The 16,772-nt window shown below is 40.5% G+C and overlaps 1 protein-coding gene across 1 annotated transcript in view; it reads right to left on the minus strand.

Annotated features, from left to right (window-relative positions):
• Positions 1-1,123: 1,123 nt before the first annotated feature.
• The window catches only part of LOC129698154 (E3 ubiquitin-protein ligase SH3RF3-like), a 279,328-nt gene continuing 263,679 nt past the window's right edge, over positions 1,124-16,772 (minus strand). Inside the window, exons 8-10 of the mRNA XM_055637083.1 lie at positions 16,183-16,508; positions 4,739-5,079; positions 1,124-1,442 (exon numbers count right to left, since the gene is read on the minus strand). Coding sequence (XP_055493058.1) covers positions 1,274-1,442; positions 4,739-5,079; positions 16,183-16,508 — 836 coding nt within the window. The 3' untranslated portion in view covers positions 1,124-1,273. The remainder of the gene's footprint in view (positions 1,443-4,738; positions 5,080-16,182; positions 16,509-16,772) is intronic.

Below are 16,772 nucleotides of genomic sequence, written 5' to 3' on the forward strand. Positions count from 1 at the left end.
GAACTGGGTCTAAAAATATTGGTATCTAATTTATAGCCCTTGCTTTCCCTCTCTCTCTCCATCCCTCCCCTTTCCTGTTCAAGGGTCTCACTGTCTCCGACTACATTTTATCTGTTTCCTTTGTTGTTATCTTCTCCCAGCATGATCTATTCTACATTTTCCTTGATCTCCATTCCCTGTGTCCTATTTTCACACCTTACACTTCCTTGTCTATGTATCTCCTTCTCCCATGATGTCAGTCTGAAGAAAGGTCTCAACCTGAAACGTCACCCTTTCCTTCTCTCCAGAGATGCTGTGTGTCCCGAGTTACTCCAGAATTTTGTGTCTATTAACAGTCAAACACTCTTGCGATGACACCCCCATTCATTTTAGACTAAGGAGTGAGCCAGATCTGAACCATTCCGAACAACTGGACACCAGGTAATCTGAATGTTTCCGTGCAATTATTGATACAGAATATGATGGCCTCCCCAAATCCATTATGACGGTATGATAGCTTTTTCTATTATTTTTGCTACTCAAGGAGAAAAGTGCTGAATTCTCTTAAACATATTGATAATAGACTAGCGACCTCTTTTCTCTCTTGTAAAATTGCCTTCACATTAGTTTCTTTCTGTATAGAACAGTCAGTTTTCATTAATATGATTCAAATAATTTTTGGTTGATTAACATGGTCTACTAATTGCTACATCTTTATATTTGATTGATATAATTTGTGAATTAGACAGTCATCTGTCTTGACTAATGTAACTGAACAACAAGTAACAAATTGGTTGATCTGTGATAAATATTTTGCTTCCCTGAAGGTTGACGGCTCCAATTATTTCTTGGTTGCTAATTGTTATACTGCAAGAAGAAAAATCATAATTACCTGTCAGAGAAAGCATCTCACATACAATCATTCATTATTTGTGCTAATCTTACCAAATAAGTTATGATATATCAAAATTCTATTTTTTTTAAGTCCAAATTTATAATTTACACAGTAAATAATAAATGTATTTCAGTATAGTTTAAATGCAAATGTACTTGTGTTTCAGTCTGTGGCTTCATGGGGAAGGCACTGCTACAACATACTTAAGTATGTACATGTTTATACAACAATTTAATTAATGAAAAGCCATTATTATAGACAGAATTTTTAATTTCTTTGGAAGTGACAATGGCAGTGAATTCTTGATTCCTGTGACTTTGTGCTTCATAGTTCATTTACTTATGTTTAAAGTCGACCAGTCTCAATAATAAAACAGCAGCTCTGGATAAGCAAGTCTAATTAAAAGTTTTCCACAAAACTTCCTGGGAATAAACCAGTTTTCCCATTTCGCTGTAATGTGCCTTTGAACCATCCATCTTCCCGTTTCTTGTGAACAAATACTACATCACCTTCTTTTAGTTCTATTTCAGCTTCACTCTGTGGGGGATAGGGAACAAGTACACGATATCTGCCAAAAGACATAAATACAATTCGATTAGGAGTCGCTCTTTGCTCTGCAAATATGGCAATTGCAATCTTACATCTATTATATTATGTGTTTGAACAGCTGGCTTAGCAATTTTCCTATTAGCTTAAGTTGCCTTGCCCATTTAATTTGCACTCGTTAATTATTGGCTTAGAAAAAAATAATTTATATGTCTAAATTAAATAATGGATTCATTGTAGTTTCTGCAAAAATGACTGTTGTTGTCACATTAATGCAAACTGGTGTGAATCATTCAGTCAGCTGTTGTGTTACAGATACAATCTGGCTTTTTAATAAGAAATGTTATTTCAACCAGAATTGTGCTTTTAAAAAATAAATAAATCTATAATCGGAAAAGAATATCAAGTGAAACAATTATTGAACTACAGAGACCATGAATGTAAAATATGTTCATCGTTTCAACATCAGTGAATCTTCTTGTGATAGTACAACTATTGCAATCTTGCCACAGATCCAACTCAGACAGTTGGATTTCATTTAACACTTGCAAAGGATCCAAAGAGAAAATAAATAAGATAATAATAAACTTGTGATGATAGACACAAAAAGCTGGAGTAACTCAGCGGGACAGGCAGCATCTCTGAAGAGAAGGAATGGGTGACGTTTCAGTCTCACCCCAAAATGTCACCCATCCCTTCTCTCCAGAGATGTTGGCTGTCCCGCTGAGTTACTCCAGCTTTTTGTGTCTATCTTTGGTTTAAACCAGCATCTGCAGTTCCTTCTTACATATTATAAACTTGTTTAGTTGAGCTAAACAACCAAATGTTGTTTTGTAAATAATTTCTAGCAGTGACCATCATCCAATCTTGCAACAGGGAGCTTGATTAGATTTCTTCACAAGATCCTTTAAACAAGACAAGATCTTGGTCTTCTCTTTAGGACTTGATTGTTAACAGAATTTGTGCTGCACAAGAGCCCAGATTGGGAACAGCTCAAGTATGATAGAGTAAAATTAGTAAAGGTTACAGACTTAGAGTTATAAAGGAGTGAAGCTCCTTGACTGAAATCAACTTTACACTTTACATTTAGAAATAGATGTATCTTTGATCATTACTATACTTTTCATTGTAAATCATATCATGTAATTTTTCAGATCACTTTCTTCCCTTATTTAAAACAATAATACGTATGGGTAGTAAAATGAAAGCTGCAGGTACTAAAAATGACCTAACATTTTATTCAAATTCTTACAGTAAATCTGTTATGAAATTCCTAAAGGTATAATTAACATAAATCATTGTCAATGAAGAATTATCATCTTAAATACTGTAGCTTTATATTATTGTTAAAGAATGAGTCACTCCACATTTCTCCCCATTGTGACTACTCCTTTTCATTTCAGATAATTAATCTTATATTTGCTGCTACATTTGTTAATGATACATCCAAGTCCCCAGAGCAGAGAATTGATCAAAGCCGTACTGTCAATAGTGAAACCGATTCCCATCCTCTTGAGTAAACTGAAAATAAAGCTTGAAATCTATTCTGAGGACCAGCATTGGAAATGTTCCATCATCTTGTCAGCTCTCTTTTAACTAAGACACCAGCCAGTTTGCACAAATTATGTAAATGTAGACTGTTATCTGGTTATTTTCTTGGACACAACACCACAATTACGACTGGGGTCAATATAATTTCCTACTGCTACATAATTCCTCTTGCACGACTCACATATTGAAGCCCTCATTCCCCCAGTCTATGTAATTTACATCCCGCAGACAGCAATACTGTGTTGCTCTTTGTATCTTGCATGTAGTTGGAAAGTAATCACAGCAACTTAAGACATAGAGGTGAAGTAACTGTTTGTCACAATAATAGTCGACAATGCATAATATAGCTTTTGGACAGTCGATGTAATGTGCTGAGATGTACGATATCTGGTATTTCCCCCTCAAAAGAGCACACTGATTATTTGAACCAGTTTACATGAACCCTTTCTGATCATAAATTGAAAAACATGGATTTATTTTTATTCAAGTGATGAGGGCATGGCTGTCAAGATCAAATCTGTATTAATGCACTAGGTTCCTGTCTAGTTATAGCAGAGCAAATGTTATTTAAATTATGTTGGACATCGGCTACTTCGTGGTGGGGAGTGGGAGCCTCTATTAACAAGAAAACAACAACCAGCAGTGATTAAATGTAACTGCACACAGAATAACAGGGTCTACATTTAATGTGGTTTTGGATGATTCAGTGCGAGTCTTGATTGCAATTTCACTCATTTTAATGAGTGTTGAAAACAAAAGATTGGTTTCAGTAGCACATGATTTATGATGTTTTGTTCCAATCCAAATTACATTGCTTACAGATGTTTTTACTATCCATATTCACACAATAGTAGATGGGCAGAAAAATATTTATAACACCTGAAGATCTGCTTTTAAATTTCCAGAAAACTAATGTGAGGTATTTTGGAATTAGGCATTTTCAAATGTGGCAGAGGATCATTTTTATATGTGAAGATCATGATATAAATTATAATATCTATATATCTATATATATTATTACTAAGACGTTGTCTTGTTTGTGGCTGTGTGTGTCAATCTCGTTAATTTTCCTATTTTCCTATTTTTTCCAAACACTAGGCCATAGCCTTCTCATTTTCACACATTCTACTCCCATTTTTCCCGTCGGGGTGATAAACACCTTCTCGTCACATTCCCACCTATATTTCCAGACTTATTTAACATGTCTTTTAAACTTTCAATGTGTTATTCTTATTTAGTTAACGATACCAATAAAGTAGACAATAAATGCTGAAGTAACTCAGCGGGTCAGGCAGCATCTCTGGAGAAAATGGATAGATGACGCTTCGGGTAGGGACCCTTCTTCAGACTGATTGTAGTAGTTTTATAGATAGTAGTAGGGGAATAAAAAACTGAAAGTGAGAAAAGGCAGGACAAATCGGGGCCACCATGACCACAGGTGGCCACAGGCAGTGGCGGACTGACCAGGGTGTCAGCTTGCCCGATGAATTGCCCACTATATCAAGTGGGGCCCTGATAAAGTGGGCCCCCTTTGTCTCCTGGCAACCAATATTTTTAGACCCAGTCCGCCATTGACCACAGGTGACCACAGGTGACCACAGGTGAAGGGGCTCCCAGATAGACAGATTGTTGGATAGACACAGGTGTGAGCCCAAGTTGCAAACTGTACAAACATACATAGTTGCAAACTGTGAAGCTAGCTAATGGACTGATTGATAAATAATAATATAATTAACAGAGCTTTTAAAATAAATATTATGTACCTACCTTTCACAAGGAAGTGGCTTGAGCTCTGGACGGATTGCAACCATGGAGGAGCATAGCTGCCTTGCGGGAGGAGAAATGGAAAAGTTGGAATCCAGAGAGCCCGTTTTCCTGTGCAATGGCTCCATTCCCATAGCTCCTTGCATTTCACTTTCTAAAGGGCAAGATCCAGCTCTGCCGTGGCACGAGACTGGAGAAACCCCAGGACCCATCGCTCCCTGCACGGTGTTCTCTGCTGCCCCCTGCTGGGGATCGTGAGTTGGAGACACAGATGGAGGGGAGCGGGGCTTCTTCTTTCCTGATGCTCCTGACAGAAGTTTTAAGAGTCCACTTTTCTTCTCTTTCTAAAATAAACAAAGAACTTTTCTTTGTCATCCAAGAAAATACAATGCAGTAGCCCATTTGAAAACCCACAGCAGCCAGTGCTGCTATTGCAATCTTCCATCAATGTGATTAAATCAGATGCCGAGTCAAAAGTCAACTGTTTTATTGTCATATGTCCTGAAACGGAACAATGAGATTCTTACCTGCAGCAGCACAACAAATATATAAACATATTACTTTATAAAACCCATAAGAAACAACAAAAATCAGAGTCTGTTAAAAAAAAAACCCAAGTAAATAGACAATTGTAATGAAAAGTTAAAAATAATGTTCCCAAGTCAATATAGTTTGGAGGCTATTTGGAGGTTGTAGTGTTTAATAGCCTGATGGCTGTAGAGAAGAAGCTGCTCCTGGCCCTGGATGTTACAGTTTTTAGGCTCCTATACTTTCTTCCTGATGGCTGGAGTGAAGTAAAAGTGTAATCAATTAACCAGTGGATTCATTCCCTGATGAACCAAATTAGTCCACATTTTTATATCACCAGCACTGTTATGAATAATATAGAGTTCATATTTAAATGAACTGCAAACCCTGTGTGCACCAGTTGCATAGAAAGCACTTCCCAATGTGTAAAATGTAAAAACTGCATTAAGTAAGACAGGGCTTAAAACTATAACTACAGGCATGGATGTTGTTGAATACTATATGTTTGTAACATGGGATGGGTTAAATGTTACTATATATATATCTATATTACTAAAAGTCTGATCTTGACCACTTCCTGTTGTTCTGTATATAGATTTTAGAAAAAACGCTGCCACTTACGGCTGTGATTTTTGGCCATCTTACTCAGAGTCCCCCTCCGATGCGCAGGACAAGAGGATTTTTCCCATTGATGAAAAATAAAAGAGTTATTAGCGTTTAAAAAATTTTGAGATCCTCTCTCCTGAAGGCCACGCCCCTTCCAGAGGGACTATAAAACCCAGACGTGTTGAGTACCTCAGTCAGTCTCTGCAAGATGTGGAGCGAGAGGGTCACAGCTCTCAGTCTGAGCTGTGAATAACACTGAACACATGTCTACTAAACTGTGAGTGGTTTTATTGACCTGTCATTGCCCTTAATGTGGTTTGAAAATATAGTTTGGAAATGCTAAAGCTGTGTTGCCTTTGGTTTGGAAATGCTAAAACTGTGTTGCCTAATTAAAGTTGCATTACCTAATTAAAGTTTCCTTGCCTAATTAAAGTTGCCATGCCTAATTAAAGTTGCCTTGCCTTCTATATAATTAAAAATCTAATCTTGACCACTTCCTGTTTGCGCTTTATATTGATTTTAGAAAAAACGCTACCACGTACGGCTGTGATTTATGGCACTCTTGCTCAGAGTACCCCTTTGCTCATCAGGTGCTGAGGATTTTTCTCATCGATGAAAAATGAAAGAGTTATTAGTGTTTAAAGATTTTTGAGATGCTCTCTCCTGTCAATCATGTCATGAAGGCCACGCCCCTTCTGGTGGGAGGGGGGGAGGGACTATAAAACCCAGAAGTGTGGGCATTGCTCAGTCTCTGCAAGATGGAGGAGGGAGAGGTCACGACTCGCTGTCTTTAGTGGCCTTGCACCCTGCTTGAAATGGTATGAAACTGCAATGAATTTGGTGGCCTTGCACCCTGCTTGAAATGGTATATCAAAGAATAGCCATGTCAACTGCCAGCCCACCAGCCCTCCCGCGTGATATTGGGTCCCACTTAGAGAGAGAGAGACACACACACACACACACGCACTCGCACTCACACACCAAGAGATCAGTGATACAGCATGGACACAGGCCCGTCAGCCAACTGAGTCTGTGCCTACCAGCAATCACCCGCACACTAGATCGAACTGACACACTGGAGACAATTTACAGAAGCCAAATAACCTATAAACCTGCACGTCTTTGGAGTGTGGGAGAAAACCAGAGTACCAGGAGAAAACCCACGTGGTCACAGGGAGAACGCGCAAATTCCATACAGACAGCACCTGTAGTCAGGATGAAACCCAGGTCCCTGGCACTGTAAAGGGCTGTCCCACTTTCACAACCTAATTCACGACCTCTGCCAAGTTGGCCCTTGACTCATACTCGCAGCATGGTCATCACGAGGTCACAGCAGGTCGTGATGCTAGTCGTAGGTACTCGTGGCATCAAGTAGGTCAGGGCATTTTTTCAACATGATGAAAATTGTCCACGAATAAAAAAAGGTTGTGAATTAGGTCGTGAAAGTGGGACTGGCCCTTAAGGCAGCAACTCCACTGCTGGACAACTGTGCAGCCCGTGCAATAGTCTGACATTTGGTACAGTTCTCATTATATGCAGCATAACTGCTGCAATGTATAATGTCACTTCCTTACAATTCTGTGCAACACAAAGTCTGTCCAGAAATGTCATTAAAAACAAAGTGGACAATATTTGAAGGATGTTGCATTCTTTATTAATCTACAATTATAGACATAAAAATTTATGGTGCAAAAGAAAATAATTTGGTCCATTGCATTCACGTTGGCTTTCAAAGCCATCCAGCTTAAAATCCCGTCTCAGCTCATGGTACACTGCTTTAAATATTACAGCCCTTCAAGTGTGCAGTGTTTTTTATAAATGAGATCAAGGAAGCAGGTTCCAAAACTCATCATCGTTTGGGAAAAAAAATAATTCACTTCCATTCCAATCTATTACGGTAAATTTATTTCTCGTAGTTAATAATCTCTCTTGTCCTCTCATCATTTGTAACTCAATTAAATTTCCTTTCAATTTTCAAAATTAATGCATCTATTTATTTTTTAAGCATAGCCTTTATCCTGCCAATATCTTCATAGATTTCCCCTGTACTCTAATTTTATTGCATCGTTTCTGTGACGCAGCGGTTGAGTTGCTGCCTTACAGCACAAGAGACCCTGATTCGATCCTGACTACAGGTGCTGTCTGTACAGAGATTGCACGTTCTCCCTGTGACAGTTTTATCTGGGCGCTCCAGTTGCCTCCTACGTGCCAAGGACGTGCAGGTTTGTAGATTAATTGGATTCTGTAAATTGTCCCTAGTGTGTAGGATAGAACATAGTATTATAACTGTGACGTGAGAGTGTTCCTATTTCCATGAGTCCGGTATTGTCCTTATCTCCCTCATACAATTGTTTTAAACTATAGTGGCTTGCAACAGTTTTCATACCCCTTGAACGTTTCCACATTTTGTCACGTTACAACCACAAACGTAAATGTATTTTATTGGGATTTTATGTGATAGACCAACACAAAGTGGGGCATAATTATGAAGTGGAAGGAAAATGATACATGGTTTTCAAATTTTTTTACAAATAAAAAACTGAAAAGTGTGGCGTGCAAAAGTATTCAGCCCCCCCCTGAGTCAATACTTTGTAGAACCACCTTTCGCTGCAATTACAGCTGCAAGTCTTTTGGGGTATGTCTCTACCAGCTTTGCACATCTAGAGACTGAAATGTTTGCCCATTCTTCTTTGCAAAATAGCTCGAGCTCAGTCAGATTGGATGTAGAGCGTCTGTGAACAGCAATTTTCAAGTCTTGCCAGAGATTCTCAATTGGATTTAGGTCTGGACTTTGACTGGGCCATTCTAACACATGAATATGCTTTGATCTAAACCATTCCATTGTAGCTCTGGCTGTATGTTTAGGGTCGTTGTCCTGCTGGAAGGTGAACCTCCGCCCCAGTCTCAAGTCTTTTGCAGACTCTAACAGGTTTTCTTCCAAGATTGCCCTGTATTTGGCTCCATCCATCTTCCCATTAACTATGACCAGTTTCCTTGTCCCTGCTGAAGAAAAGCATCCCCACAGCATGATGCTGCCACCACCATGTTTCACAGTGGGGATGGTGTGTTCAGGGTGATGTGCAGTGTTAGTTTTCCGCCACACATAGCGTTTTGCATTTAGGTCAAAAACTTCAATTTTGGTCTCATCTGACCAGAGCACCTTCCTCCACATGTTTGCTGTGTCCCCCACATGGCTTGTGGCAAACTGCAAACGGGACTTCTTATGGCTTTTTTTCAACAATGGCTTTCTTCTTGCCACTCTTCCATAAAGGCCCGATTTGTGGAGTACACGACTAATAGTTGTCCTGTGGACAGATTCTCCCACCTGAGCTGTGGATCTCTGCAGCTCCTCCAGAGTTACCATGGGCCTCTTGGCTGCTTCTCTGATCAATGCTCTCCTTGCCCGGCCTGTCAGTTTAGGTGGACGGCCATGTCTTGGTAGGTTTGCAGTTGTGCCATACTCTTTCCATTTTCGGATGATGGATTGAACAGTGCTCCGTGAGATGTTCAAAGCTTGGGATATTTTTTTATAACCTAACCCTGCTTTAAACTTCTCCACAACTTTATCCCTGACCTGCCTGGTGTGTTCCTTGGGCTTCATGATGCTGTTGTTCACTAATGTTCTCTAACAAACCTCTGAGGCCTTCACAGAACAGCTGTATTTATACTGAGATTAGATTACACACAATTGGACTCTATTTACTAATTAGGTGACTTCTAAAGGCAATTGGTTGCACTGGATTTTATTTAGGGGTAAAGGGGATCTGAATACTTTTGCAAGCTACTATATACTATATTATCTAGTTTCATTGTTTCCACTACATTCCAAATTCTCTTGCTTCAAATCTTTAGAAAACTAATTTCTTAAATCTTACATTTCCAACTTTCCCCCTCTCTCCTGAATCTATTTCAGGTACCCATCTATGTTATCTCATGCTAGCTATATGAGCAAAACTATATTGGACTTAGCGTGTAGGAAGAAACTGCAGATGCTGGTTTAAACTGAAGATAGACACAAAATGCTAGAATGGGTCAGGCAGCATCTCTGGAGAAAAGGAAGAGGTGACGTTTCGGGTCGAGACCCTTCTTCAGACAGAGGGAAACTAGAGGTATGAAAGGGCACAAAGAACAAAATAATGAAAGATATGAAAAGAACAAATCAAGGCCTATGAGGATGATCAAGGAAAGGTGGATCCCACCTTTGGCCCATTATCGGCTGTGGATGAGGTGATAATGAAGTGGGTAAGAACTGTGAAACTAAGCAGGATGACAGCAAAACTACTAGTTCCATTCTCCTATCTGTGTTGCCCTTCACTCTAAGTGGAACTTGCGTACCTTGACCTCTTACTATCACACTTTAAAAACCATTCCATATTCTGGGTATTCTTTTGCCTGCAAACAATTTACTCGAATCACCTTTTGTAAATTGCTGTCATACAGTAATAAGGGATCAGAGTAGAATTAGGCCGTTCGGCCCATCAAGTCTACTCCACCATTCAATCATGTCTGATCTAACCCCATTCTCCTGCCTTCTCCCCATAACTTCTGACACCTGAACTAATCAAAAATCGATCTATCTCTGCCTTAATATCTTCCAATACCTGTCTAATACCTTCAAAGTTAGCCTTGCCCCAATGTTGAACCACACACTGACAAGCACCCTCATGACTAGCATGTGGGAAATGCTAGAATTGTCCTGGGTGAGGTATCAGGGGTATTGGCATTGGATCTTGGTCAAGTAGTTACAGGTTTCTGACATACAGTAGGGTCTTCAATCTGAAACATTAGTTCTCTGTTTCGTCCCACATGTGACCTGACCTGCTGAGTATTTCCTACATTTTCTGTTTTTCAATTGGGGGTTTAAATGCAAATAAGATTGCAGGCATTAGCACCTAATTGTGACAGCACTGGACAAAATCTTGATCACTATTAAACTGCTGCAGGGAAAGTGAACGAGACTGGTGTAATCACTGTAACAAAATAAATTGAATACAGATTGCAAATATAAATGAAATTTTAGTTTGTCTTTAAAATTACATGTATTCTTCACATTGTTCCCTGAATGTGTATATTATTATAGATTACTGCATGCACATAATTGTCATCAGTTTACATGCAGCATAATTCAAACAAAGCATATCATATTTGAGTAATCATTGTTTAAAATGCAGTCTGCTGAGGGTAAATGATATTCACCCAACTATGGCACCAGTCTGAAAGACAAAGGCCCCTTATTTACGACTTGCTAATGCACAGTTAATGAAAGGTTGCTGGATGATAGAAAATTATGTTGGGTCATGTTAGAGATCTTGGGTTCAGTTCTAATCTCCTCAGAGTCACGCATCACTGCTCCATAATAATTGGATTTTCCCATTTTCTGCTGGGTATTCAGAAGGGGGGGGGGGGCATCAAAGAATTAAGCGTTATTTTGTGAGAGCGATTGTATTTTTATCTCAAGTATGAAGAACTGCAAGCCATGTAGTCTTTCCCTCCTAGCTAAAAAATGTCAGAAAGCATCGTCAATTTTGCAATTAGGGCACAAATATTTTGTGATCAGTTTCTAAGACCTTCCTCTTTTCGCTAACTTAAATATTCAGTGAAATATTCAGGAAATTGGAGCACAGAGTTGACCTTCCATGGTTCTTTCTAGAATATTTCACCGAGAAACATTTAATAGAATGTGAAAAATTCATCCAATGATAGACTGCTTTTAAAAGTAATCTCGGTAATAGATTGGGAACATTGGACACGTGGCAACTGCATTGTAATACTAGTTCTTCCTAATAAAGAGTCATCCAATGTTGGCTGCAAGTTGGACCAATAGCTGAAATAAAACCAGTAGTACCATGGGCAACATCAAGTGGAGAAAGCCTGTGAATATGTTTAGTTTAGTTTTTAGATAGGGCGCGGAAATATGCCCTCCTTCGGCCCACCGGGTCCGCGCTGACCAGTCATCCCCGCACATTAACACCATCCTACACACACTGGGGACAATTTACATTTATACCAAGCCAATTTACCTACATACCTGTACGTCTTTGGAGTGTGGGAGGAAACCGAAAATCTCGGAGAAAACCCATATAGGTCATGGGGAGAACGTACAAACTGCGTGCAGACAGCACCCATAGTCGGGATCGAACCCGTGTCTCTGGCGCTGCAAGCTGTGCCACCATGGCTGCCCTACATGTGATTTATTTTAGGATTTTCCATTGCTTAGTTATCAACATTTTTTCTCAAAAATAATTCGCATTAAACAAATATCTAATTGTGAAAATATAGAACAGGACCTCAATCTTCTCCTGTGCCTCCACAAAACTGATTTAAAGCCAGAAACTAAAATCTCTGCATATGGGGATGATTTTTTGTTTTAAATGCCTCAGTGAAGTTTCCATGTGGCTGGGGCCTTACTATCAAAATCCCCAGGGATTTTACCAAAACCATAATGCACAACCCTAGATTTGGCCTGTAGACTTCAGCGGTCCCAACACACTAACACTATCCAACACACACTAGCGACAATTTACAATTTTACCAAGCCAATTAACCTACAAACCCGAACATCTTTGGAGTGTGGGAGGAAACTGGAGCACCCATGCGATCATGGGGATAACATACAAACTCCATACAGACAGCGCACGTTGTCAGGATCAAACCCGGATCTCTGGCGTTGTAAGGCAGCAACTCTAAAGCTGCCGCTGCGCCACTGTGCCGATGTTTATAATGGTGTTCAACAACAGTTATAAGTTGCACCTAAAGCTGTGATTTATGCTGGTACAGGAGGAAATGCGACTTGTGGCACCATTGAGAGCAAGTCTGGTGTCAAAATGTCGGGCCTGCTAATCTAAATTGTGCAGAATGTAAATTGTTCCCGTTGATAAGTGATAGGATCAGAATTAGGCCATTAGGCCCCTCAATTCTACTCCACCATTCAATCACGGCTGATCTGTCTTTCCATCTTAACCCCATTCTCCTGCCTTCTCCCCATATCCCCTGACATTCTTCTAATGAAGAATCCATTTTGCCTTAAAAATATCCATTGATGGCCTCCACAACCTTCTGTGGCAATTAAGGTTGCAACGCCATCGTGAAATTCTGCCCATTGACCCAATTTTAAAAATGGTCATTTATCCAGATTCCTAGTATGGATATAACCTCAGATTCACCTGTTATCCGCAAGGTCGCGAGTGTTTGGCAATCTTCCCCCTGGGATAATTTACTGACATGTGCAATTTGTGCATTGAAAATCAGCTCTAATTGTTTCAATTTGTCGGCTTATGAATCTGCTGATAAAAGTTGCTGGAGATGGTGCAGTTCTGCATTCTAGCCAGTAGGTGATGCAATTGAGTGAGCTGTGTAATCTCAAGCCCAACTATTGTCATTGCCTATTTTAAAAATGGTCAATTCATTAGTTGGCCACAGAAAAAAATCCCGCGCCTAGTATGGATATAACAACAGATTCTGCATGCGACAATCTGCTGCGGCCTACACTGTTTTTAACTCAGTGGGCAGGTAGCAGCATATTGTCAATTTTACAATGAATAAAATTCACAAGCAATATGCCTTGGAAAGTGAATATACTGATTGGATACATACCCAAACAAAGTATGTTCACTATATTAATTATATTTATCACATTTTTTTAAATTGAAAATAAACTGGTTCCCCCGGGGGCTGCACAACTGAGAGTTAGGTCTGCAGGAGGGCCCTACTAACTATAATACAGCAGAAGATAGACACAAAATGATGTAATAACTCAGCAGGTCAGGCAGCATCTATGGAGAGAAAGGATGGGTGACGTTTCAGGTCGGAACCATTCTTCAGACTGAAAGTGGGTGAGAGTGAAGGGGGGAACTCGAGGTAGGAAAAGGCCGAAACAAATCAGGGCCTGCAACAGATGACCAAGGAAGGGTAGATCCCATAATGGATCATTGTTGGCTGGGGAAGAGGTGATAACGAAGGGATACAGGGGTGCGAACAGTGGAACCAGTAGGAAGACCAGGGTGGAGGAGGGGGGAGGGAGGGAATGCACGCTTTACTTTTAATTAGAGAAATCAAAATCATACTGCTGGGTTGTAAAGGGCCTGTCCCACTTGGGCGCCATTTGCGCGTCATTTACGCGACATCATTTACGCGTCACGACACACGACGCGTGCATCGTAACGCACACGTGATGCGCGCATGGCGTGCATTATGCACGCGTGCTGCGTTGGCAGGGACGCGCGGTCGCGCGCAGCGCCCGAGGATTTTGGGATTCACAAAATCATCGTGCGCCACCTGCGTACCGCGCATATTACGCCCAAGTGGGACAGGCCCTTAAACTGCCCAAGCAAAATATGAGGCACTGTTCCTCCAATTTACATGTGTCATGGAAGAGGGCCAGGACAGAAAGGTCACAATGACGTTGATATTGTGACTTTTACTGGCCACTAGATTGGCCCTGATAAGACAAAAACAATGGAAAGTCAAGCATTTACAAAGCCCGCAGAGTAAATCTAAAAGCTACTGGAACCATTGAAACATTCCCAGCCACATACCCTTTGGATGTTAAAAACAAGGTGATTTTGGTTGGATGGAAGAAAGGATTCAATGGGAGAAGACTCTCTCCCATTGAAAAAGGCCTGGAGGTGGAATCCATGGAAGAAGAGCTCTACATCATGGCGGGTCCGGAACTCGTTGAGGTGTGGGTGTAGTGATACAATGGTCAGGCGTCTGTTGAGGGAGGTCAGGGGGAATAGTGAAAACATCTGAACGAGGGTCCCGACCAACACGTCACCTATCCATGTTCTCCAGAGACGCTGCCTGACCCGCTGAGTTACTCCAGCACTTTTTTGGGTTTTTTTTTTTTACCCTATGCAGTTATTACAGTAAAATCTGCTGAAGGAATTTAGAGTGTATCAATGCATGGAAAATCTGAAACAAAAATTGTCCCTGGAAGAAACAATGAAAGGTTGACAACATTTTAATCTTTAAATTTGATGGGCGAAAATTAAAATTGGACATAAAATCCAATTCCAGAGTATTTAATACTCTCTTCAGTCTGGCCAATATTCTCAGCAGCTACAGTAGCAACTAATTGCAGAAATACTGAGATGTATTGAACAATTGATCCCAAGTGCAGAGCCCTACTAATGGGAGCATAAACCAGTGGACCATGAATCACATGGGAGAAAACATGCTGTTGATTGCCACTTCCCCTTCTATTATCCCAAGCATATTAGCCGTGACCTATCTGCAGGGAGCAAAGATTATGTGATATTATTCATGGATCAGTTAAACTTGCTTGTGGGCATCATATTTTGACTTTAGGTAAAAATAAGGAATGAAAAGACGGTTCGGAAATGTTGAACGTGTCCATTAGTTAAAGAAAATGTTTATTATTTAGAGGAGATGAAGAATTTACTTGTAACATGCTACACAACTTACCGAGCGCATATTTCTTTCCTGCCAGAACACACACAGAACTTACTGGTGTGCTGAATTGTAAGTGGGGCACAAGACCAAGGACCCAATCTAGAACTCTACCTGATTAGAAATCATTGGCCGCGCAATCCAAAATCAAGTAGTTATTTTCAGATGAAATATCTTGGTGTCAACAGCACAAAATGTTTAATTTAGTTTAGATTCGAGATGCAGCATGGAAACAGACCCTTCAGCTACGGAGCCCGCGCCGACCAGCAATCCCCGTACACTAGCACTATCCTACACTCTAGGGCCAATTTACAATTTGCAGAAGCCAATTAACCTACAAACCTAAACGTCTTTGGAGTGTGGGAGGACACAGGAGCACCCAGGGGAAACCCAAGCAATCACGGGGAGAACGTACAAATTCCATACAGGCGGCACCGATAGTCAGGATCAAACCCGGGTGTCTGGCACTGTAAGGTAGCAACTCTACTGCTGCGCCACTGTGCCATTCCCATGCTTTAAATGCTTTAACCAATAAAGCTAAATACTGTATGTGAAAAAAGATACATCGGGTTAGGCTGCATCTCCTGAGAACATAGGTAGGTGACGTCTTGTCCCGAAATGCCACCTATTCCTTTTCTCCAGAGATACTCCCTGACCCGCTGAGTTACTCCAGCACTTTGTGTCTTTTTTTTTCCGTAAACCAGTATCTGCAGTTCCTTGTTTCTCCAAGCTAAATATGTGAGTGATTTTGTGAAAGGTCCACAAGTTTTGTAGTCAATCTTACACATTGAAATATTCGGTGCAATCTGATGACCAGTCTTTCATTATCACAAGAACGTTATCCCTAATGTACAAGGAAGGTGAGATGAAAGTCCCACCATGAAAAATCTAATGGCAAGACTCACCCTTTCAATTTTCCGCTCTTCCAGTTTGGGTACTGCTGGTGCAGAGTTTGATGGGCTGGAGGTGATCGAGGAACATGCTGGTCCACACATTATATCTCCATTCAGGTTGGCTGCGTTAACATTTGGTGGAGTGATTGCAACAGCTGCAGAGGTGAGTGAAATGGCTGGTCTATTATTAGGAGATCCGGAGGTTTGGTGAGTGTGTTGTGGGGAGGTCACAGGCTGCGGTCTCACCACAGTGGCGGGGATTCGGGTGGGAGGACTTTGTGTTCTCAGTGGAGGCACAGTAGCAGTTGGACGATCAAGCACTTGAACAGCAGGGTGGACTGCAGAAACAAAATGGAAGGCAGAGTGAAAGGGTTGGTTAGAGAGTACCCTTGGTTTGTGGCAAATATCAAAGATGTTATTTCCTCAGATTATTTTCAGATAATGTTGATGCTCAAAAATTAAAAATTTCATATTAAAACACAAAAATCGAAACGAGAAACGTATACACAATATAATTTTAGTTTTTAGTTTAGTTTAGTTTAATATATTGGCAAGTGTACCAAGGTACAGTGAAAAACATTTTATTTGCGTGCTATCCACTC

Source organism: Leucoraja erinacea, chromosome 6, assembly GCF_028641065.1.
Source record: "Leucoraja erinacea ecotype New England chromosome 6, Leri_hhj_1, whole genome shotgun sequence".
NCBI classification, from domain to species: domain Eukaryota; kingdom Metazoa; phylum Chordata; class Chondrichthyes; order Rajiformes; family Rajidae; genus Leucoraja; species Leucoraja erinaceus.